The 26,016-nt window shown below is 38.2% G+C and overlaps 1 protein-coding gene across 1 annotated transcript in view; it reads left to right on the top strand.

Moving 5' to 3' along the window:
• CDYL2 (chromodomain Y like 2) overlaps window positions 1–26,016 on the top strand; it is a 53,969-nt gene that overhangs the window by 10,613 nt on the left and 17,340 nt on the right. The window contains exons 2-3 of the mRNA XM_051629530.1: window positions 14,412–15,006; window positions 23,717–23,934. Coding sequence (XP_051485490.1) covers window positions 14,412–15,006; window positions 23,717–23,934 — 813 coding nt within the window. The remainder of the gene's footprint in view (window positions 1–14,411; window positions 15,007–23,716; window positions 23,935–26,016) is intronic.

Genomic DNA, 26,016 nt, shown 5'->3' with positions numbered 1-26,016 from the left:
CCCTACTCATCTATGCACTGATGATACACAAAAGATGTAACAGAAACCCAAGAGAAAGCTATGTTTGATAATGTATTTTTACATATACGGGGAAATAGCATCTCTGTTACTTTAGACCCACAGAAACACTCATATTTCTTAGTAAAACAAAAAGGGTGAGGCCCTTGGCCAGCTTTTATGGCCTTCTCACTGCTGCATGTTTTTTTGCCTCTGGGTGTCAAGAATGGTGATCGTCAATTAACTGTGGGAATCATGAGTCTCTCAGAGGAACATTGGCATCACAGGGCTGAGCAGTGGTGTCAGAACCCAGGTGATTTGGATCAGCTCCTTCCTCTGACTCTCATTTGGTTTAGAACCTGCTGTTTTGTACATACTCCTGATGTGTTAGTACCTTTAGGGAAGCTGAAGTATAAATACACCATCAGAGTAGGCAGCGGGCAGGCTGCCCGTGTGACCTGACAGCAGTAAGGAGTACCCTGTGTCCTCCCTCAGCAAAGACCTTTGGAAGGAGACTCGTCCACTGCCCTCCTGCCATCTTCCCTGTTGCCTTACCAGCAGCAAATGACTTGCAGTGCCTTTCCCATGCACTGGCATGCACATGCATCAGATGACAGATTAAAAAGGATTGCCAAGGTGGCCTTGTCATCTCATCCCTGCTGACTAAGGCCTATGCAACCAGTATCTTGTATGGCATTTGTCAAGTAGATCAAAGTAACAAAAATGTCAAGCTCCAAGGAAGACACCCTTTTTTTTTTCGTTGTAGACATCACAGCCTTTGGATTATTATTCTCATCAGTCTTTTGTTACACTGATTGATTGAATGTGCTTCCATCAAAGAATAGCATGGCTCAACACATGGACTGCCTGTTGTACTCCAAAATCTTGTATTAACTGTTGTTCTTGCTGCCCCAGAAAGCTTCAAGAAATTGCTAGAGGAACTGGTAGAAGGCTTCTGTCTCTCCCAGTCCAATAACGTGTCCCCTAACCTTGTCAAGAGCACCACAAAGGATGCCAAAACTTTTTCCTGCACTGTTTGACCATCCCATGCTCTGACTTTGTAACATGACACTACTTACAGTATTTCTAGTGAGTGCCAGTGATAACACATTTCTCACTCTTGGAAGCTCTGCAGTGAGTGCCTGGCTACCACTCATTGACAAGCTACTCTGGGCTGTGATTAGAATTGTTCTACAACTGTGCTGCTGTTATTTTTTTGTGCTTCATCCAATCCTATCAAAGACCACTGTCAAACTGCTGTGTTTAGAAGACAAAGGCAGATCTTCTTTTAACATGAACTGAACCTTCTATGTGTCCCATGATTTTCCTCCCCTCCTTTGAATTGCTGCTCTTGTAGCCTATTTAGTATACAAGGAAAAAAGTTGTTCTTACTGATCAATTAAGGTGTGTAAATGACTATTTTATTTTGGATATGCAAACGGTCTCAAGATATGTGTCCAAAGTACAGTTCACAAATCAAGGACAGCATTCGTTAATTCTGTTTTATCCCTAAGACACAAGGCAGAACTCCTTAGGTAACTGAAATTATTTCTGCCTTAACATAACACTTCTGTAAAATTTCTGGATTCCCTTAGTAATTCTAGGTTTTTGTGCAGCTCAGAACAGCTCTAAAAGAACTTTCCCTAAACATCTTTCTTACTTCATGTCCAGCTGCAGTTGCTCTTGTCACCACCAAAAGGCAGCCATTCCAAGATCACAAGCATCTCTAGTAATCAAAAGTTGCAGTCTAATGGCAGTTGATCTTTCCAAGTGCAGGGTTAGACACTGAGAATGCTGTTTAATAGTGAGAATCACAAAGGTATGTTTTGGATGTGTATTTAAGTGCACATACTTTCACAGGCATTGAGGGGATATCTGGGGATTGCCTACAGATATTTAGTATTTCATACATCACTTATTCAAGATTTGAAAAGTACTTGAGTAGTAAGCCTGAGGGTTAGCCGAGGAGCTGCATGATAAGCCTTAGATCTCGCAGAACTACTGATAGAAAGACCTACCTTTTCATTCCTCCTCTGATTAACCAGCAGTGTAATCGGGCTTTGCAGTGACATATGCAGAGTAACTGAGGGAGACGGGGTGAACCGAGGCTGTTTTACTGTCAGTTTTGGTGCTTTTTTTAATTATTATTTTCTTTTAAAGTGACTAGTCTTTAGCTCCATTTCTGAGAAGGTTAGTTGAACCTCTGACTCAAACAGAGACATCTCTGGATGGGGTGTACTGGTAGCTGCAGCACTTCTGGGACAGAAACTGCAGCCTTAGGAGCACGTTCCCCTTTGCAAACATGGTGGCAGCTGCTTTCGATCTGTGGCTTCTCGCTGCTATTGTGTGGGGGAGTCACTCTCTGAGTTTCAAGAGCCACAACAGAGAGGAAGTAAAGCTGTGGCTCATTTAGGACTGGGTGTTATTTTAATGAGCTTAATAAATCCTATATAGGACTGAGGCTTTCTTTGGAGTTCTCAGACCTGCAGAGCAGTGCTCTCAGTCTGACCTTTGAGCTGTGTACACTATGGAGCTCTAAAAAACGGCACCAGTGCTACGTTGCACCAATTCCAGCCACATCAGCAACCTTGCTTTAGCAGCTGTTTTCAGCATCAAGTTGATCAGACTTCTCTGGATGGAGCTGAAATGACATCCTACTGCAAATGTCTTTCTCTGCCCCAGGTCACCATTTCACAGATGTTCGTAGAAGTCCAGGAGGTCCCTACTCATGTAGAAAAAAACTGATTTGCTTTATGAAGTAAATACCCACAGAGGATAAGGAGTTGGCTTTTTTTTTTAACCAAACTCATCACATGGTTAAAGCTGAAATGTTTATGAACGTTAATATTGTTCTTGTAAAACATGAATGGCAAGGATTCATTTCATGTGCTGTATGGACACTGACCTTCAAAGGGCAAAATTCATTGCAGCAAAAAGCAGGGTGGAAGGAGATCTTCTAAGTTATTAATTCTACAGTCACAGCTATCAACTCCTCTTCACAGTCAGCCATGTCATAAAATCACTGTCAGATAAAGAAATGGATAACCGGATCAGACTCTGGCTAACAATAAGCAGGGTTCTCACTGTCTCCTCCTAAAGCTAAAGGTTACTTCAGGAAAGAATTTCTAAGACCTATCTCCCATAGTGGTTAGGACTGAAAATGCATTGGAGGAAAGACTCAGACAGCCAGTAAGCTCTCAGGCCTCCTCTGCAGAAAAAAACATTCACCATAGAAACCTAAAAATGACACAAGGTAATGAGCTGGTATCATTTTAAAAGTACTATTAGACATATTTTCTGGCTGCAGTACAGTTTCATTAATGGACATGTATTGTAAATTACATATTCTTGGACAATCTACTTTGGAACACTCAAAAACTAAAAAATTACATTTATAAAATTATTGTGTTTAAGTGTGCCTTAATACCAAAAGCTGAGAAATATGGTAGATATACCAAGAAAATGAAAAGCCCTTAGGCTAAATATTTTTATAAAAGGCATTTGAAAAACAGAACTTCAACTAACCCAGTTGACCTTGCTTGTTACAGCCCTGGAGAGATTTGGTTGTGCATAGCTATGAGTATAGCACTGTTTAAACAACATATCAGAATCTATCAGTGGTGTAATGCTCTGTGACTTCTGCTAAGACAAAATCCATAGCTTTTGACTCAGTTAATTAGGGAAATGTCTGATATGCTAGGTTCTACTGTCACTTAAAGGAAAATAATTCATATATATTAAAAAATTCATGATATCCCACTATTTGATAAAACTATTTATTCCTTCATTTTTTATGAAGCCTTTTGAAAAGCTTTTCAGGTATCTAAAACCAAAACATACCTGAGGGTCTGGCCTTTAAGTGAAAATATTCACAACTTTCCAGAATGCTCATGGTGCAAGAGATTGTTGCTGTCTTTCAGGGAAATGAAAGCATACTAGAACACAACAGGGTTGCTGTACCTTTCCTTATGATTGATCTGTGCTGCTCATTTTTTGTGTGTATGTAGCTCAAGAAAGTAGTACATCCCCCATGAGACATATGGCTAAGGCAGTCACTTCACCAACAAAGACGTATGATCTAGGCAGTTTGTATAGTGATTTCAAGATCATTCCTGATCTCAAACTGCTTGTTCTACTCTGAAGGCTCTAAGGCACTTCCTTAGCCCTGCTGCATGCTCATCTCATCCCATCCCTTTGTGCTGCTAGTGGAATTTCTCTGGATGTTACTGGCCTTGCCTTTGGGAAGTCACTGGACAGCCCTGCAAGCCCTGCTGTCCATCTCCAGCTCCCTGCCTCTCTCCTCTGCCTCCACACATAGGGAAGCCTGGAAAGTCAGGCAGGTTGTCCACAGCTGAGTCCACAAAAAACTTGGCTTCAAAATGAAGGTCAATATGTACAGCTTTCATGTAGGTAACAGAAGTATTACAATACAGGGAAGTGTAGCTTTTGTTCTTTCAATAGTGAATGAAAATCTCATTCATACTCGGCTGCCCTGGACCAGTGAGCTCATGTACCACTAATGCAAACTACTGACTGAATTTACCCTGTGGAGTTCCCTGATCTCTGGAATGCAGAACTGGGTTATTTTAGTGGAAATTGATTCACTAGTTGTGAATTTCGTTTGAGAAGATCACATAAGTCTTGGTTCTCTCTCTGCACTGAAGTGACAGCAGTTCTTTTACACACCCCAACAGACTCAACAAATTATTTAATAAGTTTGGGGTTAAGAAGAAAATGCTTTTACTTCATTTCCCACAACACATTTTATGGTGAATCACTTGTGCCTAGTGTATGGTTTCTCAGGTCAGCAAAACCAACTCCTCTTATATTTTCAGGCACGTGTATCCAAAGGATACTAATCTTTTGGATAAAAAAACTGAAATGTACTTTACTATGTTAAAAAATACACTAACCAGTAAACTCAAAGTATTTAAACTCTTTCTTACATTTGATAACTGCTTTATATGCCTGCTTTCCAAACATTCCTGAAGTGTTCTGTTTTGATTTGTTTAATTAGATTTTTTTAATCCATAGCATGTAGTTTTTAAAAAACCCAGCACTGAAAAATTAATTTTTTTAAAGGTAGGTTATTAAATTTTTGCAGCATGTGTAACTTTGATATATGACTTACTTTTAAGGTTTTGCACTCCCATAGTGTCATGACTAAATACATTCAAATAAATATCAGCACTTGAATTTTTCACAAACAGATGATGATATTGTCCTGTTTCAGAAGGGTACAGATTTGTGCAGATACAAAGCAGTTTGTAGACAGATGTGGGCAATTATCTAGTTGTTTGCAATGATCCAGTATAACACAGATCCAGTATAACTTGCTGCTCTGTCAGGTACGTATTGATCATTTAAAAAATACCTGTCTCTCCCTGTATACAGTAGCTAGAAAACAAATCGTGTCACTGGATGTTCTTTACAGCATACTCAAAAATTGCTGTTCCACATCCTGTATCCTGGAGTAGCTACGTAGTATATGCTCTACTTGGCCATTTGACCTGTTTTCTAATATGGAGATTAGATTTTAGTTTTACCAAGCCATCATTTCAACAGAGGGCACATTAGCTGCAAAGCTGTTATATTGTACTCTTTCAAGGATCACCAAAATTCACTTAAAAAACTTTGGTAAGGAGAGTGTGTTGTACAATGGCCCCTTAGACTGACCAGTATGTCACCTTGTAGCCTCCTCAACATGGAGTATCCTGTTGTCTCTCATTTTCTCCATGGTGCATAAGCTTTGCAAAGCCAGCAAGCTGCCCTTGGACAGTGCTCCTCAGTCACACTAAAGCCACTTTGAACAGCTGCAACTCATGCTCACATTGAAATGCTAAGTCCTCAGCATCTGTGGAAGCCTCCAAGTGACAAACAGCTCCCCAAAAACTAGTCCTTCACTTTGCTGTAAAAGGGCTAAGAAAATATTTTTCTACCTACCACACAAGAACGTGTGGTTTATTTTATGACAGTTGTCCTAGTAGCATTTGTAAAGCAATGAGTCACTGAGTGGTAGTACAGCAGAGAAGCTCAAATATTTATTTATACTGTATTATAGCTGAACCTTTGTAATTTTTTTTATGTGGAATCTTCACTTCTGGTTAAGCTTTGGGATGGATGTAAAAGTGTTGAACTGAAATCTTGGCCTTGAGTTAAATCTGAATGAAGTCCATATGGTGGAGAAAAAGACCAAGTGAACTGTGCAACAGAACACTAAAATAAGCTAGAACTGAACAAAGTAAATGAGAACAAACTGCAAATGAACATAAAGGAAAACACACAGCATTATTTTTTTTTTTTTTTCCAATTATTTCAGGTGCAGCTTTTATGTCAATTAATAATTGCCTCCTGCATTTCTGGACTTACTTTAATGTTGGTGAAAAGCACCTTTAGTGATAGTCATATTTTTATTTTTTAACTACTGGTTACACATTTCCACATCTGTTTGGAAACTTGAGAAATTTTAACAAATTCCAGGCAGTTTTAGTGAAAGAACTGGGATGTGTTCACATAAACACTAGTTTGCTTAGAAGTCTCTTCAAGTCCTGCTCCTGTTCCTATAAAGTGCTTTTAAAATAAAAGTTAAAAACCTCGAGGTTTAAAGGCCAGGGATTCCTACTTGATTTTACTTGTCTGTAAGTAAACTGGGAGTAAGTGCTGACTGGGAGCACTGTAAAGGAAACACAGACAGACTCAGGTCTCCTTACTAGGCTGGGCTAAACTCTTTTTTTCTGATGAACACACACATTTCCCATACACACACAACTGTATCATCCCATTGAACGTGTCAGAGAAACATTTGAGGAGGTAGCCCACAGCATCACAAAGCTGAGAGCCATAAATGTTCCAAAACAGCCAACTCTTTGTAGAGCTTAGCAAAATATTTTGTCTCCTTGCATTTAGATTTATCATTCATCTTTTAGTCATCTGTGCCTGTCACAGAAATAGACTGTACAAAACCAGTTCTACTTAAAGCAAACTTCATCCCTGTCTCAGTTCCCTTGGATTAACAACATACATTGACTGTGTCTTTAAATCTCTCTTATGATAGTAAATAGGAGCAGCAATTCTTTTTTGCTTTGTTGGTCTACAAATCAGGAAAATATCTGTTGTTTCTAAATTTAAAGTGTATGCTATAACATGCAAAACAAATTTAGCAGTATAGTAAAAATTACCAGCTGTACTTTAGTACTGAAATAAAAGTAAGCATTTATCATCAAATTCAAATGTTCTAGATGGAATTCTAACAGATTGCTCCTGAAATAAATTGTTCCAGCAAGTTTGTAGAGGTTGTGTTTAGAACTGATTTCACTTTTTAAGATAAAGGACATCAAGAGTTTGCTATGGCCTGCTTCTTGCTTTCCTTGAGAAATATGACCACTAAAATCCAACCTGATGTATTTTACAGAAGAAAATGGGTGTTTGATAAATGCATTATTATGCTTTAAAATAAACAGAAAGCCATGTTTGGATTTCCACCTAAGTTGTCTGAGTTGATCAATGTCTGTAAGTGAAAGGGATTTAAACCTTTTACAGAGGAACAGACCCAAAGATGTCTCCCTCACATTGCATAAAAGTCCTTTTGATGACACGGGTGCACGCTTGGACCTCAAAGGGACAAATCCTACTTTTCCTCCATATAAACAACATTGTCAAGATTGCCTCAACCTACTGCCAAAGAATGCCTTTATTTTTTAGTGCACTTCTCTTGCACCTCTGAAAACTGTTTCTTTCCAAATGAAAACTTACAATATTTCTTACAAAATTATTACATTTGAGAATAGCCAGCTGTTTGCTGGGCAACCTGTCTACAATAGGCCTGGGACAGAAGTATGTTCTGTATCATGAGCATATTCAATATAAAAGAGTTTCTATGATGTAATTGCCTACAAGGACAGAGACTACACATGTTGACCAGGAAGTGCTATCCTGGTCCCTGTGTTACCTGTCCATTTTCCTTTTCCAGTCCTTTCCCAAGGGACAGCATTGGTCTACTTAAAAAATGCTCTTCTTCCAGTGCAAGATTCATGTGTACATTATTATTGCTGTGTGCTCCAAAAACCACGATTGTGGCACTTCCACCACCAGTATTGTTTACACACATACACTTAAATATCCTAATAAAAGATTTAGATTACATCCCTAAAGTTACAGTGGCAGACACAATCAGACTGGGAGAGTTGAGCACTGTTAGGTTCTGACCAGGAGAAAGCTACAGTTAACAAAACGAGAGAAGACAAGAGCACAAGAGTGGGTTCTGTTAGTAGAGTCGGCAACAGGGACAGGTGGCATGAAGAGGGGAAGCACAGATGTGGCACCAGGGCAGTTTTCAAAAGAGCCAGAAATTAGCAACTGAGAGACCAGACTAGAATTTCAGTTCCGGTGAGACTGAACTTCAGAGAAAGGTGAGACTTCCCAGAAAAATGGCATAAGATCACTAGAGATAGGAGTACGCATGGAAGCTGTGGTTGGCTGTTTTTCTGCAGGCTATCAGCCAAGGGCTTCCTTTGATCCAAACTGATAATAAAGGCACGCTCCTACTGCCAGAAGATCCCTTACACAGCAAGGAAATCATGTTGCTTGCATGGAGCAAGGCTTATGTTTCGGTTTCTTCAAAATACCTGGATGTCAGGGAAGGTAACTTAACTAAGTAGCTAGGCAGGCAAAATTCTGGGTCCAGAAAAGTCTTAGGAATGTAAAAACACCACTTATAGCAGTGATTTCTAATTGCCATGTTATTACTGTAAAATACAACTAACTTGCACGGGGCTTCTGTCTTTCTATATAAACCTGCAACGTGGAATCACGTAGCAGGAAGCTGTGCTGGTGTTACTGTCAGGAGAGGAAGATCAATGATGCAGGCATAACGACAGGGAGCAGCAGGAATTTTTACAGCATTTATTTGTTCTGTCCTAAGTCTTCATATGTATGTGTCGGAGGCATACAAATACCTAACATGGTGGTTTGCAACCATGTTTAATATGAGGGTGATTGATTAATAGGCTTTTTCCCAGGAAAATGCAGAACTTTCAGGATTTCCTTAGCAAGTTTAACACCTCTGCTGATTATGAGAAGATTGTTGACAACTAAAAATTTATATGCTTAAAAAGAGAAAAAGGGGGGATTGTAACAAGCAGCAACTTCACATTAAAAGGGTGTACACTGAAATTCCTGGGAAGATGTCACTTGATTTTTTGCCTGTATATAATGCAGATGAGGAGTGTCTTTCCTTTAATTTTTATGAGTATCTGGCCCTTTTGCTTTCACTTTGACCTCCCAGGTAACTGCACAACTTTACTGCTGGGATTTTTCATAGCTGGCACGTGGATTGGATCTCCTCTGGTTTTAAACTGTGGGACACATTCTGAAGAGGGAGACTCAGCATCCCTTCCACTGTTATTTTTCTAACCTGAATATTGACTGCTTCAGAAGATATGGTGCCATATTTTTCATACATCTGGAACAAATGCTCCAATTACCAGATTTTGAGAAATTAAATACAAATACAAGAGAAACAGAAATCAGTTACAAATGAAAGCAAGCAAGAGATTTACAACTAATGAAATATATTATTTCTTAAAGCAAAGGTAACAACAAGATGTTAGGGCAATAATGAATTTTTAAAGACAAACATTGAATCAGATGGCCTTTATCTCCCTCAGAAATGTTTCCTTGGCACTTTTGTCTCATACTTTTCCAACACCCTCAGGGATAACATGGGACAAAGACCTCCAATGAAAAACCACATCAAACAGTACAAGTCCTGTAATTTATAGTAATGAAGAACAGTTTTTCTAGGATATGTCATGAAATGGGTCTGCTGCTCTGTACTGTACACTAACAGAGACCATTTGAGCATCACAGATTACAGTTTAAATTGTCTACATAGATACGCATGGTCAAAAGAGAGGAGATGACATGAACTTATTTCGGAAATCATTAAGTAGTTAGACAATCTTCCAAACTTTTCTGGAAGTTTGTTGATCTGCTGGAATGTGTTTTCTGGGAACATAAGGATCTTTATTTATGCACTGTAGAGAATTACCCTCTTTTAACTTGGCCTAGATATTTTTTTAGTAAGCAGACAATTACATTGCCCTGTTAAATAAGTAATTTTGACTCTGAATCTTCTGTGAAGGAAGATGCGTGTTGTACTCTGCATATATAAGCACTTGATCACCAAATCACAGCACAAAGTTTATGAAGCCCTACATATTTGTACTATAATTGACTGGGTTTTTTACTTTTACATTAAGTTTAGAATACAATGTTTTTCAAGTATTTTATTAATGGCTTCCATCCCAGTTTGTGCAATTGTGTAAAGGGTTAGTTTTAAGGTTAGTTGGAAGGTAAAAAGTGTGTTGCAGATGCATTTGCACAGATGCCGTGGGCTTACTATATTTGTTCTCTTTAGACATATTTATATGGTAACATCAGGACCTCAGTTCATCCAGAGTTAGCCAGGAGGGAGAGAGAGAATCCAAGCAAGTCATGGTATATGTCAATTCCAGCACTCTCTTAACTGTCATATTGCTGCAAACTTTGTCATTTCGCTTTCATTAGATTTAACTACTTAGTTTTCCAAACCAAATGTAGCAAATTCAGGGATTTGGCAAACCATAAATACCAAGATCACTTTTGGGAAGATGTCATTCAGTATTCATTAAAGACTGAACTGAGGGAGTAAATGAAAAAATCAGACACTGAAGCACATTCTCAGAACTGTGTGTTGTTTATCCTAGGGAAGGAATGAAAGTATTATTTGTATTAATCACTACCTGTCACTGAATTGTTTCTCATTAAGAAAACTCATGTTATTTGTGTAACCTTAAGTAAATACAGAAAGATGATTGCTTTATAAACTACCTGTTAAAACAAATACACATCATTAAAAAAGCAACACAGTGATGTTTGTTATTACTGTGGACTGTGGATAGAAGGAAAATGAGGCAGACAGAACCAGGTGTAAAAACCTGATATTTATGTCTACACTGATGCACTTCACTGTATGCAGTGAGGGAACACAGTACTATTCTGGAGGGGATAAATATCAGTGAAGAACTTAAAGGTCCAAGAAAGAAAAGGGACCATGTTGAGAGGTCAAGTATGTTTGATGCTAACTTCAAATGCATTCAGTAATGAACAGAGAGGCAGTAATGAGGACAAAACAAATAATCTATTCAGACGTTTTAGGCATCATTAGTCAAGCCAGTGGATATGATGGCTGAACCAAAAAACTCAAGGAAAACAATTAATTTTGCATCATCCCACATTTTTTTCAGTTTCTCCCCAGCAAAACAATAAACTGAGAAGGGGGATGACTAGAAACAAAAAACATTTGTCTTCAGTTTATTTAGTCTCTCTTTATTTTAGTTTTGTTACTTAAATTGGAAGTGAAACCTTGATAGTTTTGTTCTGAAAATGCTGTAATGAAACGTTTAGTCTTTCTCAAATATATTTGCTTTCTAAATATTTTTTCTGAAACCATTTATTAAATTTTACGCAATTTCATAAATACTTTTATTCTGCCTTTATGATGTGTTGAACTAGTTAATCACATTCTCCAGTGCCAGTATTTTGCTTCCCAGGAACAAAGACCACTCATGTTTTCTCCTTTCATCTTCTTAATTGAAATGCATAATGCCTCATCACCAAAATACTTTACTGTTTCCCATATTAAAAAATGCTCTCCATGAAACCTCTTCCCTTTTCCTCCTCGAGTAAAGCAGCAATAAGAAAATGAGAAATCAGTATAGTTAATTTTAAAAGTACGTGCATGAGTGAAAAAGGTGAAGTTGAAGGTGTGGGTTTTGTATGTGATACTGAAATTGGCAGTATTTGGCTATCCTTTCTGAGTTTCTTCCTTCAGTGAGCAAGTGGGGGAATGCAACTGGTGCAATCCCTCGAAAGAAAGACAAGTGACTCCAAGACAGCATCAACGTGACACAGAGTTTGTTTTCCAGGTTCAAATTCCTGAATTAAAAAGGGTAGGGAATGCATATATTGTTTAGCTAGTACAGATGGAATGGCACTAAACCAAATTCTCTACAGTAATGATAGCTGTGGTCTGCTGAGTTTAGCAGCAATTTAATTTTTTCCCAAGGACATATATTATCTATAGATGTATTTTACTCCTTGATATAGTGAGATGCAATAATTAAACAAATCCACAGACAACCCACAGGCCACTACAGAGTTCCATGATTCAATGTACAGTCTTTCTGGCTAGTCCCAGACAGAAGGATGAGAAGTATTTTAAAACCAGGGATAATTTGGACAGCTGCTCTCTATAAAGTCAACAAGATCATAAGTCTATTAGTTTGACAATGGAAAGCCACATATCCCAAACGAGGACAAAAAAATGCAAGTTCATTTTTATTAATTTTTTTTGTGAGGACTTTTCCCTCTTTTCAGACAAATGATCTCAAGCTTGCCTAGATTGAGCTTTAGTTGTTTTGCTACACTGAGCAATCCTGAAGGGGACTGTGCTAGCTTCAGAGTGAGGATGATGCCTTGCTTTGCTTCTGCGGCGGTTCTGGGTGGATATTTGATAAGAGAGCACAGGAATGAGCTGCTGGGGAAGCTGCAGTTGGGTGCCCTGGAGATGGAGGAAAGCTGTCCAGTATGACTCAGACACAGATACCTTAGCACAGTTCCCATGTAAATTAATTGAGATAGAAGTATAATGTTTAGTTGCTAATTACATTTAGACTCCTTCGGGGAACCCACCAAGATTTCTGTGAATGTACAGTTCCAGCCAGTGATCAGACAGAATTAATCCATTGCTTTGCTCTAACAGGGGATGTAAAAGGAACAATTACTTACACAGCTGTGGTTGCCCTTCTTCAAGGTTAAATTCTCCATACAGATCCCACTGTGGCTCTTCAAATAAGGTGATTTTTCTTTGAAGAGTATTGAAAACTATTACATTACACAGCCACTTATTTATTTTTCTAAATTAAAAATAGTGTGTTTGGTTAACTGTAGTGATTTACTTTTCATTAGTGGCATCTTTATCCTTCATAAGCCATATTTAAAAAAAAAAAAAAATTGAAACAGGAAAGAATCAGAAGATAAAATTTAGGAGAGACTTCAAAATATTTTCTCATCATAGCTTGATTTGCCAGCAGTGACTTTCCATGGCAGAAGTTTGTCTAACAGAACCTGTTTGTTCTAAAACTCCTCCAAACCTTCCCCATGTTACTTTATTCTGATGCTTAAGTCTTTCTACTATTGCAACATTTTTCCTAGTGACTTGATCTAAATTTCACTTGATGCAATTTTAACCCATAGCTTGCTGGACAGGGATTGTTCTTGGGTTTTCATGTGCACTCTTCCTCAGTTTGAGATCTTGCTAGTGCTAAGATTTTCCCCTCTTCCAGTCCCAATACATTCCCTTATCCCTTGGTGCAGAAACATTCCTTAAACAGACATGCTGTAACATAGGTTCATGAAATTCATTACTTCCCAGTAAGAACCCTGTTTTTATGTCCTTCATTTGCTTTTTTTTTAGTCAATCACTCACAGATTTTGTGGTTTTACTCAAATATTACATCAATAAAAAATACAAATTTTTAATAGTTGGAACTAGCAAAGTGGATGCACAGTACTGCAAAGATGTTTCATGCAAAATATTGTCATTTGCTGTAATCAATTCTCTGCTCAAGATTGTTTCAAGACATGAAGAAGTATGGGGATGTTTATTGGGACATAATGCATGTGTGGATTCAGAAGAATGACCAGGAACTGACACTGTAGCAAAAATAGTTATTTAGTTCTTTCAAACAAGCAGTAGCTGAGGAATGTTACAGTAATAATATCATTTTACAACCAGAATTTTGAAGAAATCATGCTTTCATTAATGATATCCTCTTGTTTCTTCACGTTATGTCTATTTCAGCTTTCTAGATCAGATTTGACCAGGTGTTCATGTCTTTCCTAAATGTTTTCAGGAGGGGAAATGGCCTTGGTGTCACAATAGCGCTGGGACCACTACATTCCTCTCCTGTATTGCCAGGTCTGGTCATGGGAATCCTTTGTTTGTTGAACAGCAAATGTAACACTGATTTCTAAACATGATGTCAAGTGCTTTATATACACAACAATTAGCTTCTCAGCAGCAGCCAGCATGGTCTATATAGGATCCAATGGGAATATAGTGTTGGACTGCATCCTATCAAAATGAGGTAAATTTAAATCTGTAAAATAGGATGCTACATTTTGGCTAGCCTGGGTGGCTTTCTATGTCAGATTCATTTCATGGTTTAGGCACCACAGTTTAGGAGAATGTCATGAATACTAAAGTGCTTCTACAATGTCAAGGAGGCCTTTCTAGCTGTAAATTAAGAACATTGTATTCATGACCAAACTATTTTTCTTTCTAATGTGATACTTTTTCCTTTTCCTTTCAGGTGGAGAGGATTGTAGACAAAAGGAAGAACAAGAAGGGCAAATGGGAATATCTCATTAGGTGGAAAGGCTATGGAAGCAATGAAGACACCTGGGAACCTGAACATCATCTACTACATTGTGAGGAATTTATTGATGAGTTTAATGGACTTCATGTTACTAGAGAAAAGCGATCAAGACATGGGAAACAAGCCAGCGCTCCAAAATTTTTACGGGAAAGCCGAGGATCATCTGTTGAGAAAATATCACATAGACCTTCTGAATCTGGGAAGCCTAAAGGGTCCACACACAAAAGAAAGAGAATTAATCCATCTCTTCAAAAACAGAAAAGAGGATATGCAGCAAAGCCAGCATCTGCTAATGACAGGGCTGCTAAAACTGTGACTTACCGAACTACTCCCAGCGGTTTACAGATCATGCCACTGAAAAAGCCACACAATGGTCTGCAGAATGGAGATGGCACTCATGAAAAAGATTCTAGACATTTTGGGAATGGCTCACAACAGCAAAACATGGATTTAAATGACCATGAAGGAGAACAGAATTTGCCCAGCGTGTTAGAAGTTAGTAATGATTCACCTGTTGTGAATGGAATTGGTATGTGATTTAAACAACTACAGTCTTTGGGAGGGGGAGGTTTTTAATTGCAGCAACTGCAAATAGAGACTCCACTCCTGGAAAACTTATTGTCATGCTATACAAGTGATACGGTGAGAAGCACAAAAACAGGTTCCACACTCTTTCCCCATATATTGCACCATTTTATTATCAGTTGGCTTCTCTCCTTCCATTTCCCATGGAGTGACATGAAGTGGTGTGGGCTCTGTTACGTGCCTTTGCAGTGTAAAGTTCTGGTGGGGAAATGATGGCAAGGGAGGTATGGATAATGCTGCAGCTTTGGTTATGTGTGTCACCAAGTAACAAATAATTTCTCAGTTATGTGTGCTTAGACCCAATGGTCTGGAAAGATCAGGATTATTTTAGAAACAGAATTAATACCACTTCTGCTAAAGTGTCTTGGTATGTCTGAATAACATTCAAGTTCCTCAGTATTAATGCTTGTCATATTCAGGAGTGCCCAGAACAGCCAGGTTCTTGTCTCTGACAGCAACTGGGTACAACAGAAGCTGCAAGACATTCTTTATAGGAAGGTACAAACAGTCTTGAAGTGAACAAGAAGAAACAGGAGAAATTTCTTTCTAACCCCCACAGTTACTGACTGGCTTAGTCCTCAAAAAATAAAGGTTTCTGTTCTGTATAAAATACTATTCAGTTTAATGCAACTAAGTAGCTTCTCATTTTCTATGTGTCCAATATTTTTATTACTTGTTTTTAATCTTACCATACTTAAAGCTTCAATGAAGCTTTGTGGCAGTAGTTTCCAGGATCTAAAAATGAGATGCACATTTTATTTGATCAGGTTTTCATGTCTGAGGTTTTGTTTGGTGTTGGTTTTTTTTGACCTTTACTTTCATTGAATAAGATGTTATCCTTATATGAAAGGATAAAGAGAAAGACATCCTGTCAATCTGCAGACAGCCCCAGCCTTATAAGCCTTCCTACCACATGGAAGACTTTCCAGGTCCCTGTTAGTTTTCAGTATCCTCTTGTGCCTTTGGTGTGTATGGGGTTTTTTTAATACCTTTTAAAAACAGCAGGAGCTGTTCCAAATTATTTCCCACTACTTGCTGATATAGTGGTGATACAAACTTTAGAGAATTATTTTTTCTGTTGTTACACACTGCATAAAGGTTTTTGTTGAGTGATACACAGTTGCTCCTAGGTTGTCTTTTTCCTTACTGGTTACAGTTAATTTAGAACACAGCTATATGTATGATTCCTTTCATTATGCATTTATTCTGCTTTACTGTTGCCAGTTCACCTTTTTCTTATGACACAGTGAAGCTCTTCAAAATCTTTCCTAGTTTTCACTCTACTTATTTTCTATTCCTTTCAAATTTTCCTCTCATACTTCTCTTCCCAGTTCATTAATACATACATTAAGTAAACTAATCCTTCTGCAGGTCCTTGGGGCAGCCAACTACTAATAGTTTGACATGAGGAAAAGTAACCATTTGTTCCAAATATTTATTTTTATTAGCCACTTTCCATAGCCCATGATAGCACTCATTTCCTTAACAGCTTCTTGTGGCTTGCCCTGCCAAAAATTTTTCAAAAGTCAACATAAATGATATCACCCCACTTTCCATTTCCCCCCTTCTGGCAACCCAGCAGATGCTACTTGATTTGGGAAGCAGAATTGGCCTTGCCTCATCTTACTGGTTACATCCTATAACTGCTGGAATCTTTCAGTCCAAGCATAAAATATCTTGTTAAAGACTCCCAAACCAGCAAAACATGTGGCCAGCTTTAAATGCATAAGTAGTTTTGATTATGGTAATGACACTTCAAATTGAGTGTACACTTTTCTGTTTTGCTGAGTTTGAGCTTATATGAGACTGCTTAAAAAGTTACCTATTTATTTAAAAAGACTTGCATGTACAATTACAGATGCATATAAAGTTATTTTTCTTTGCTTTCTTACAATTTCTAATGAAGTTTTTTTAATAATTTGTTTTATGTTGGGGAAGTTCTGATACAAAATACATCTTTAAAATGCATTCATTCTCGTATTTTAGTCTTTTTTTTTTTTTTTTTAATGAAGAGCAAAAGGGCTACAAAGAGCTGTAAGGTCAAATGAGCCTTCCAGTTGTTCCCACAGGAGCTAATAAATTGCATCCACCACCTCCTCTTTGAATAATCCCTGTAATAGGGCTCTATTTCAGAAGAAAGCTGCTTTGCTTAAGCAGCCAGGTGTTCTGCCATGTACAGAGAGCTCTTGGCCTAACAGCTGATGCACACACTCCTTTAAAATGTTTCTTTATGATGGCTTTTGTATTCTCCAAATCCATAACTTCTGTACTGTACTTTGCTCTCCTTTCTCCCTTGCATTCTGACTTCCCTATAGGCAAAAGCCAGAGATCTTTAAATCCCTACCTAGTTCTTGTCTGAATAACCCATACTCAGCAGCACTCTCAAGGTCAGAAATCCCTTCAGTCCTGCTTTGTGATAACCCAGCACATGCACAGTGGAGGAAACTACAAAGAGGAGAGATGAGACTACCAAAGTAAGAGCAGACAGAAACTGGTGAAGAAGGGTCAATGTAAAAATACTAGCTTTCTTCTAATATTGCCCTTCAAACTTGAGAGAAGTCACATTTCCTGATACAGGATTTTGCAGAAAATTGCACTACTCTTTAACAAGTCTAACAATGTCCTGAACTCCCTCAATGTTCACACTCACAGGGAAGTAATACAGAGGATGCCAGTGTGATCCTGCCAGGTGTCCTGTTAGCATCACAACTTAATTTAAACAGGATGTCCACTAAAACTGGCCTGAAATGTTACAAATTACAAATGCAGAAAGTTTCAGAGAAAAATGCCAAATTGTTGAATAACATAAGTTTTGTTCCAAACATCTTGGGTTACAAAACTTTCTCCAAATCTGAGCCAAGGTCTCAAGACTTTGTCCCTTGAGACCGGGAGCAGTGTGGCAGTCTGCTTGGCAGGACTCCCACATTTAGCTTTGAGGCAGCCAGCTATGCCAGAGGTTTCAGGCAGTCTGCCACAGAGTCTGGAAGTCAAAAGCCCAGCATGCCCCATCAACGCTCACAGGGCTCCCAGGCACTGTATGTAGAACAAAGAGGGAGCCTGGAGGACCTGGGTTTGGCTCCCAGAAGCTGTGGCTCCTGGGCAGCCCCATGCAGACATTTCCTTCAGCTTTGAGATTGGCTATATGGAGCCCAAATGAATGCCAGACTCATTTCACAGCTAAGTGTAAGACTGCACAGAAAATTTATGTAGAAAATTTAAGTTGGTCTTGAGATGAAGCCTAGCTTTGGAAAACTCAAAAATTCCCCACAATTTGAAAACCCAGCTGTAGGCCCAGCTCTGCTACCAGTGTCGGCCTATGGTTGAAGGCCTCCAAAACCCATCAGCTTGAACCAGTGTTCTTTCTTATTATAATGATGTTAAATTACCAGTGTATCGAACCAAGCAATGTGACTAGTCACCGACATGCTATAACTAATCAGGAAATATCTATTTTGTTTGTCTGTGGTATGCCAGTTCTGTTGAAACAAGTAATAGCTATTTGAAACCTAGTTTCTGATGACTCCTTGAATGGACCTTCACCAGTATGGTTGGTTTTGTGTATACATCCACGTGGGTACAAGTATTTCCTGCTCAACCTATAGATAAAACTCTCACCACTAAGCTATGAAAGATGAGTTTATACCTACAGAAGTATGTACAAAATCATATATGCACCCTAGGGGAGGCCTGGAACCTTGCTGAATTTGGGACAGAACATTCTTACCAAAACTTATTTTCTGTCTTCTACACGTCCCATCATAAGGAGAGTAGAGTTATCTTCATTGACAACTATTAACGGGTTTGCAAATTGGAAAATGTTGAAAAACTCTGCATGAGAACATTGACTAATGCTCCCAGGAGCTAAGAATACTGTTCTTTCTGATGTTATTTGTTGTCTTAAGTTATCACATTTTTGTTTCTCTCCAGATATTTTAATTGAGAGTGGTTTTTTTGTTAAGTTTCTTGACAGCATCAAAAATCATCCCCTTTTAATTTTCTTGTTCCCTTTTCTACATCACTCTATTTCTTTACCATCTACTGAAGAATTTTTGCTTGTTGTATATCACTTACCACTTTTTTTTCTCCATTATGAAAATCTTTGTAGTCTCATGCTGCTCCTAATTTAAATACTCTCTATGAACTTAGTCACTGCTTCCTCTTATTTTTTTAGCTTATTCTTTTTTATTTATTCTGGAGAAATACTGGCAGTAAAAGTTGACCAAATATGCTTGCTCTCTCAGTTTGGATAAAAACTCATGGCTTTTAGATATCTTACAGATGCTCCCTTAGCTGGAGAAGTCTGAAATTATTAGGAAATTATCAACAGAACATGGCTTTTAAGTATGTACAGTATCAGCCATTACCCACAAAAAAGACAGAAAGGAGACAGAGAAATGTTGTTGGGAAGACTGAGGAATGTCAGGCTGTTTTACCAGGGAGAGTAAGGAGAGTGGTTTATTTCACCTAGAAAAATTAAAGCCCTAGCTCTGATCCTTTTCACGGAGCACAATTGCGTGCTGCCAGCAAAAGGAACAGTCCAGCCCTCTTTCCGATGATACCCTGATCGTTACTCGCATCTTTCCCCTCCACCACTTTAGTACTCTTGAGGCTACAAGGTGAAGTTGATCTGTTTGAAAATCCTGGGTTTAAAGGGTGAGTTTCTAGCCAAGACACTTCCTCAGGTCAGTTCACAGTCTACCTACACACTGGTGCCTGCACAAGGGTCAAAGCCTAGGGCTGGTGGCACAGCCACTGCTCCATTCAACTGCCTGTGATGGAACACTAAGAACAAATCTGAAAATAACAGTAGCTGGAGGTGTCTGCTTCTCATGGATAGAAGCAGTGAAAGGAGATGGAGAGATCCAAGTCCTCTGAAGTACTGAGTGATCTGAGGCTCACTGCAATCTTTTCTCTCTTTTCCTCCCCTACTATTTGTCTGCTTAACTTTTTCTGCAGTGCTTCATATAGTGATGCCCCAGTCTCAGACTCAATCTGGAATCTTTGGGCACTTTCTAGTACCAACACCAGCAGCAGTAACATCCTTACATGTTGTTCCCTTTGGCAGTAGTGGAGTAGTAGAGAAGATACAGGGACAGGCAACTAAAATTAAAAGGATTACAAGAATTAAAAGAGCCTTCAGTTAGGAGAGGGGAAGGCAGAGGGGGAATATGATCAAAGTTTACAAAATCATCGAGGCCTCAGATGAAGTAAATGCTGAACTGTTGTTCACTAAATCCCTCAATAGCAGAACTAGGGACCACTCTGAACCTGGTAGAATATCAGATAAAAGCACAGATGAAAGAGAATTCTTCACTGTGTAGTGGCTGCACAACTTCTCAGACTCATACCACAGGAGGCTGTGGAGGCAGACAGCATCAACAGGCTCAAAAGGGAATTAGAGAAATCCATGAAAAGGTCCATGAGCATATACTGAAGGAAACAGGAAGGATGAATCTGCTCACATTCCCGTGCAACACTTACTGATGGTAGATGGGGAGGGACTGCAGATAGTGGCCAAACTTGCTTTATCTCCTTAAATAGCATCCTTTACTGCCATTCTTGTAGAAGGATTACTAGATGCACCAGTGGTCTGGGACTATCTGAAGTTTCTTTAAAAAACATTGAAACTTCCTCGAACCATCAGTGTGTTTTTAGGTGTTCCACAAGTTTTACTGCTGATTAATACCAAGGTAATAATTAGATTAAATCCCCACTAAAGGAAGGAATATTTTTACCTGTTCTATTTTCTTTTTGTACTTTGAGCATCAATTACTCACTACTAAGCCAGTAAACAACATTTAGAGGTAACTAAGGATTCCTTAGTTAATTTGTGACATCCTTAATTTCTCTCATATGCAGTATAGATTGCTTTAAGAATGCCTCTTTTTTCCTATGCCACAGTCATTTTTCATCTTGACATACTAAGGTAATGTTACCCTTGTGTGCATTAAGCAGGTGCCAACTATTGACCCTCATGCTCCAGAGCAAACCTTCAGTAGCTCCATCACATCCATGCAAGAGACATGCTGAATTGGCTTGCTTTGTCTTTGGACTTTGCTGATCATTTTCTCCAGTTTATCAGATTAAGCAAGATTACAGGGATGCACAGTATAAACTGAAACAACAATATATTCACTATATGTTGTTCGGTTAATCATCCATTCTTGGAAATGCCACTTTTCCCTGTGTATTTATCTCATACTTAATTTAGGTCTTTCCTGTGGTTAAATTTCTGTCAGCTGGTGTGCAGGCAGTTAAAATATCGTTATAAGATATGTAGTTTCTTACATCATATATTTCATTACAAACTGAATGAATACATTACTCAAACAAAGAAGAATACAACAAAAAAACCCAAAAATTATTACTATGAGGCTTTTTGTTTAGCTGGATTATCTGTGTGAATTAATCTTCCATCATTCTCTTTCCATCTGTATTTAAAATAGATACGGCATAATCTTCAACACGAAGTAACTAATCACTGTAGTTAGTCTGACACATCTTCCATTCAGTGGTCATTTGTGCCTCTGATTTTATAAGGTCTTTATACTTTTTTTGGGAGATTTAACTCTTTACATATTAGTAGCTTATTGCTGGGTCAAGCAACGTAGTAAGGATTAAATAGATAAAAATGCAATCTTTAAAACTCTGCCTAAGTCAATTAATTTGTTTCAGTATATTCTTCCCAGTGCTATTAGCTTTCCATTAGTAATTTCACAAGTTGATATTTGTTTGTAAGCATACATGTCAAAATATAGGCAGTAGCAAAACCTTATGAAAAAGGAGAAACATGCCATAAGAAATTATTCATAATTTTTAAATTTAAAGCACATGGTGATTTCTACACTTGTAGATAATTCTTGTGAAAAAAACAAACAAGTGTCAAATTCTGCTGGCTTCAAATGCATTTTTTTCCTAATTAATGATCTAATGTAATTTGTCAGTGTTTGCATTGCACTAGTTAAATCCTCTATTCAGTATAATATAGGCAATACTTTGGTTGGAATCTCTTAATCTAACAATGAAAAATAGTTTAATGTTTGACTAAAACAGCAGACTTTTTATCCAACATGCATTTCTTTGTGTAGATACATGTGTACACACATGCACACATTACATGATGAGGCCAAGTGGTGCACCAGTTAAATAGTGGTGTTAAATAATGTTGCAGTGGATATACAGGCTTTCCAAACACAGGGAATAATTCCACGGGCTATTGCCAGCTGAGGGGTATCAGTTCAGTTACCTACATAAACATCAGGTTGAAACACAACTAATCTACAATGAGGGTAAGGGACTTTGGTTTTGAGAATAATCTGTTATGAGTTCACCATTCAGATCTGTTCCAGCAGAGTATTTTTAATTGGATAGTAGTCATTTAAACGATAACATTTAAATTCATGTTGTAATATTCATGTCATCTGCCCTTTAAAAATTCCTGGCTATTTGATACCAGAAGCTGAACAGGTCAGCTTTGGCAGGAGTAAAGAACAGAACAAACAAAGTTGTTTTCATTCAGCTCTTTCTTGGTCTTTCTTAAACATGGCATATTGTGGGCTCATGTCTATTTAAACAGAAAACAGATTTGGAAACTATTTCAATGAACAGAGTGACTTTAATCTCTGTTCCTCTACAACCTGTCTCTGCTTTATTTCTAATGGCACTGGTGTGGAACATCTGCAATTAGAAAAGGAGTCTTGCCTAAAAACCTTTTAAAGATATTTTCAACATTCTGCCTCAGCATTTTTACCGTTCATAATATATTGTCTCTTACACAGGAACTGTAAACATAAGCAAAGTAATAGTTTACAGTTCATACAGGGTGTAAGTCAGAGTAAACCACCTTTTAAAATTGACATACTATTACTCTCATTTGATTTTAAGGAGGAACTGGATCTTTCTTGTCACAATTCCTTTTTTTCCCTATTGCTGCATATCCTTCAAAACGGCATCAGCATCCATATTTTCTATGTACAAAGTTCAATATTAATATAATAACTGTTAGTCAGAAGTCAGTAATTATTAGTGATTACTGTTACTGTAAAATGTAATGAGCAGAAGCTTGGGATAAGAGCAAAGAGGATGGCTAACTGCTACTTGGAATGCTAACCTCAAGGATTCATGGAAGAGAATGCCACTTGTGTCAGCTTAGTAAGTAAGAACTCCCTTTACTTATTGTCACATAGAGACGTGCAACAAGTTACTCAGATTGTCATTTGAACTGATGATTAATTTTTGGTCAGCATAAAAGGAAGAAAACATAGCTTTGAAAGATGGGGTTCGGACTAAACCTATCATGTCAAGTTCTTCCAAAGTTGAATTAGAGTTTTCCTATGAATTCAAGGATCACACCAAATTCATGTGAAAGACCATGGTACCATTGCTTTCATCTTCAAAGCAGAACTGAATCCCATTAAGAGTACTAGTCCTACATGCTACATAATTCTTGGATCTAGAAGTTGTCTGATCAGACAACAAAAAGTACTGCATGTACTTGAGGCCACTTTTGACTGGCCAGGCATATTTTTTATTTATCAGATTTATCACATAGAGGCTACTGTGAATACTGAGCCATGTTTAAGCTGATAGAAAGTATCGCTCCATTTCTTTGAAGGTATAGACATAATTATGCTTTGATTCTTTCCATCTGAAAGGTTCTTCTCTGGCCAATGGAGGCTTGAATCTACACAGCACTGTGAAGAGGAAACTAGATGGGGAGAAAGATTATGTCTTCGATAAGAGACTAAGATACAGTGTACGTCAAAATGAAAGTAACTGCCGGTTCAGGGACATCGTAGTCCGGAAAGAAGATGGTTTCACACATATATTGCTGTCGAGTCAGACTTCAGATAACAATGCACTCACCCCAGAGGTAAGCATGTAGCCATAAAAGCCACAGAAAGCCATCCTAATATGTGGGTTATCTTGGAAACACTGCACTTGAACTGGATTTTATGTATTTTTATCCTAACTGATTATCCTAAAAAAGAAATATGGAGTTCAGATTTATCTTACTTTTTCATGCTTGAGATTCCTATCAAAACGAATGCAATGGAAATTAATTTTTAACTTAGATGTCTGAAACCAGAAGTTGGAAGTAAAGAAAGGAAAGGCAAGATCAGTATTTCCAGCATGGAGTTGTGTGAAGCAGTTGTTCACGTGTTGGAGTTATGGTATTTACTGTCCTTAGGAGAACGCTGGTCTCATTCATTCTATTAATTTAAATAGTGCTCCAGTTGTTGCATATGGAGGAATTTCAGGCTGTATCCTGAGACAGTAATTCTAAAAGTGTACCTTGATCCCTAATTGCTTTTTCTCTAAATCACTTTATGGGTCCTTTTTATGAAATCTTAACCAATTAGGGGCTCTATTCTCAGCTGAATTGCATGAAGTTGTACAACATATAAATTATATTAATGAATTCCCTTGTTCCAAGCATTATACACTTAGAGTTAGACTTGGACTTGTACTAGTCCAGTACGTATACTGGTCACTGGAAGGGCTGAGAAGCTTTTCCTTCCATTCCCTGTGATCTCACCACAGTGGGCAGCCCTGGTTTACCTTTCCTATGTCAGTACAAAAGGGGTGTCAATAAATGCCTACATCAGGGTGCACTTCCTGGAGAGCAGAGAACATGATTGTGGTGCACGTGGGCAGCAATGGCCTGATGGAGGGGGGTTACCACGGATCAGAGAGCAAACAACAGGAGCTGCCTCCCAGCAAAATTTTGCCTGTCTGAGCATGCTGGGGGCAGAGTTGCTCCACAAGCTGCCCACAGTGTGGCAGATCTCTACCTTTTCTGCCCTCCAGACAAAACAATGCAGCTCTGTCTCTACAGTAATTTCAGGGTAAGATTATACAAAATATGAGTTCAAGCACCATTTGAGGGAAAAGTAGATTGTAGCTTTGAGGAATGATTTAATTCAGTAAGAAACAGAATAACTTTTAAATTAATTACTTGTAATGAGCTTCAGATAAAACCACTGGCAGGTATGATGGGCCCTAGATTTGATTCCCCTTTCCAAATGGACACCTACATAACACAGAATGATACTAAATAGTTAAAACTGTTGGTACATACATTTATCTCTCCTGGTTCTTAAACTATATAATATTTAAAAGAACTATCTTTATAATTAACACAGAACACCAAACACCTGCTTTTAATACTAATTTCTTAAAACGCATTAGATTGCATCAAATCCATCATTCCATCCATGTACTAATTACCACTAATTGGCACTGCAGGTAATTTAAAGGAAGAGCTCAAGAGCCTGAAAATGTATGAAATCAAGGACTGTGTTCAGGCTGAACAGACATACCTTTATGTTGTTGGCTGTGCTGTTCCACATCAGCAGTATTCAAATACTCTAAGCAGTGAATTAATTCAGGCTCTTCAGGTCTGCCAAACCAATCCATTTCATCCTTTGAACTTTTTCAATATGCCAGGAACCCACCACTGTGGAAGAATAAATGATAAGCATGTAATAGTCCTCTTCTTGCATTATCAGCATAGACTATTTCTAGAACCTTTATTGAAGCTCACTCAAAAACCAGGAAATACATTTTAGAAAACTACATTACTGACCAGGATCTGGATGGTCAGGAATTAATCAAGGTAATGAGTTCTCCACATTGAGATTGTCTGTTTAAAACTCATCCAGACTGAGAGCAATTGAAAGCTCTTGCCCTCTGAAGGCTGCTTGCTGGCAAACATGAAATGACTTCTTTGGCCTCAGTCCAGGCTGCAGCCCATGATCATTCACACTACAAAATTCAGCACCTCCAATATTGGCAATTCCACATCCTTGCTGGCAATTGCAGCAAAAATCCAAGGAACTGAAAGGAGGAATAGGTTGAATGTCTTGTCCCTGCAGTTTGCACCCAGTGCAGTGAAGCAAAATGACAAGAGGGTTTTATGGACATTTACATTTTCAGTTTTGATGCCTTGTAT

This window comes from Apus apus, chromosome 11 (genome assembly GCF_020740795.1).
Source record: "Apus apus isolate bApuApu2 chromosome 11, bApuApu2.pri.cur, whole genome shotgun sequence".
Taxonomy (NCBI): domain Eukaryota; kingdom Metazoa; phylum Chordata; class Aves; order Apodiformes; family Apodidae; genus Apus; species Apus apus.
This window is presented reverse-complemented; position numbering and strand designations above follow the sequence as displayed.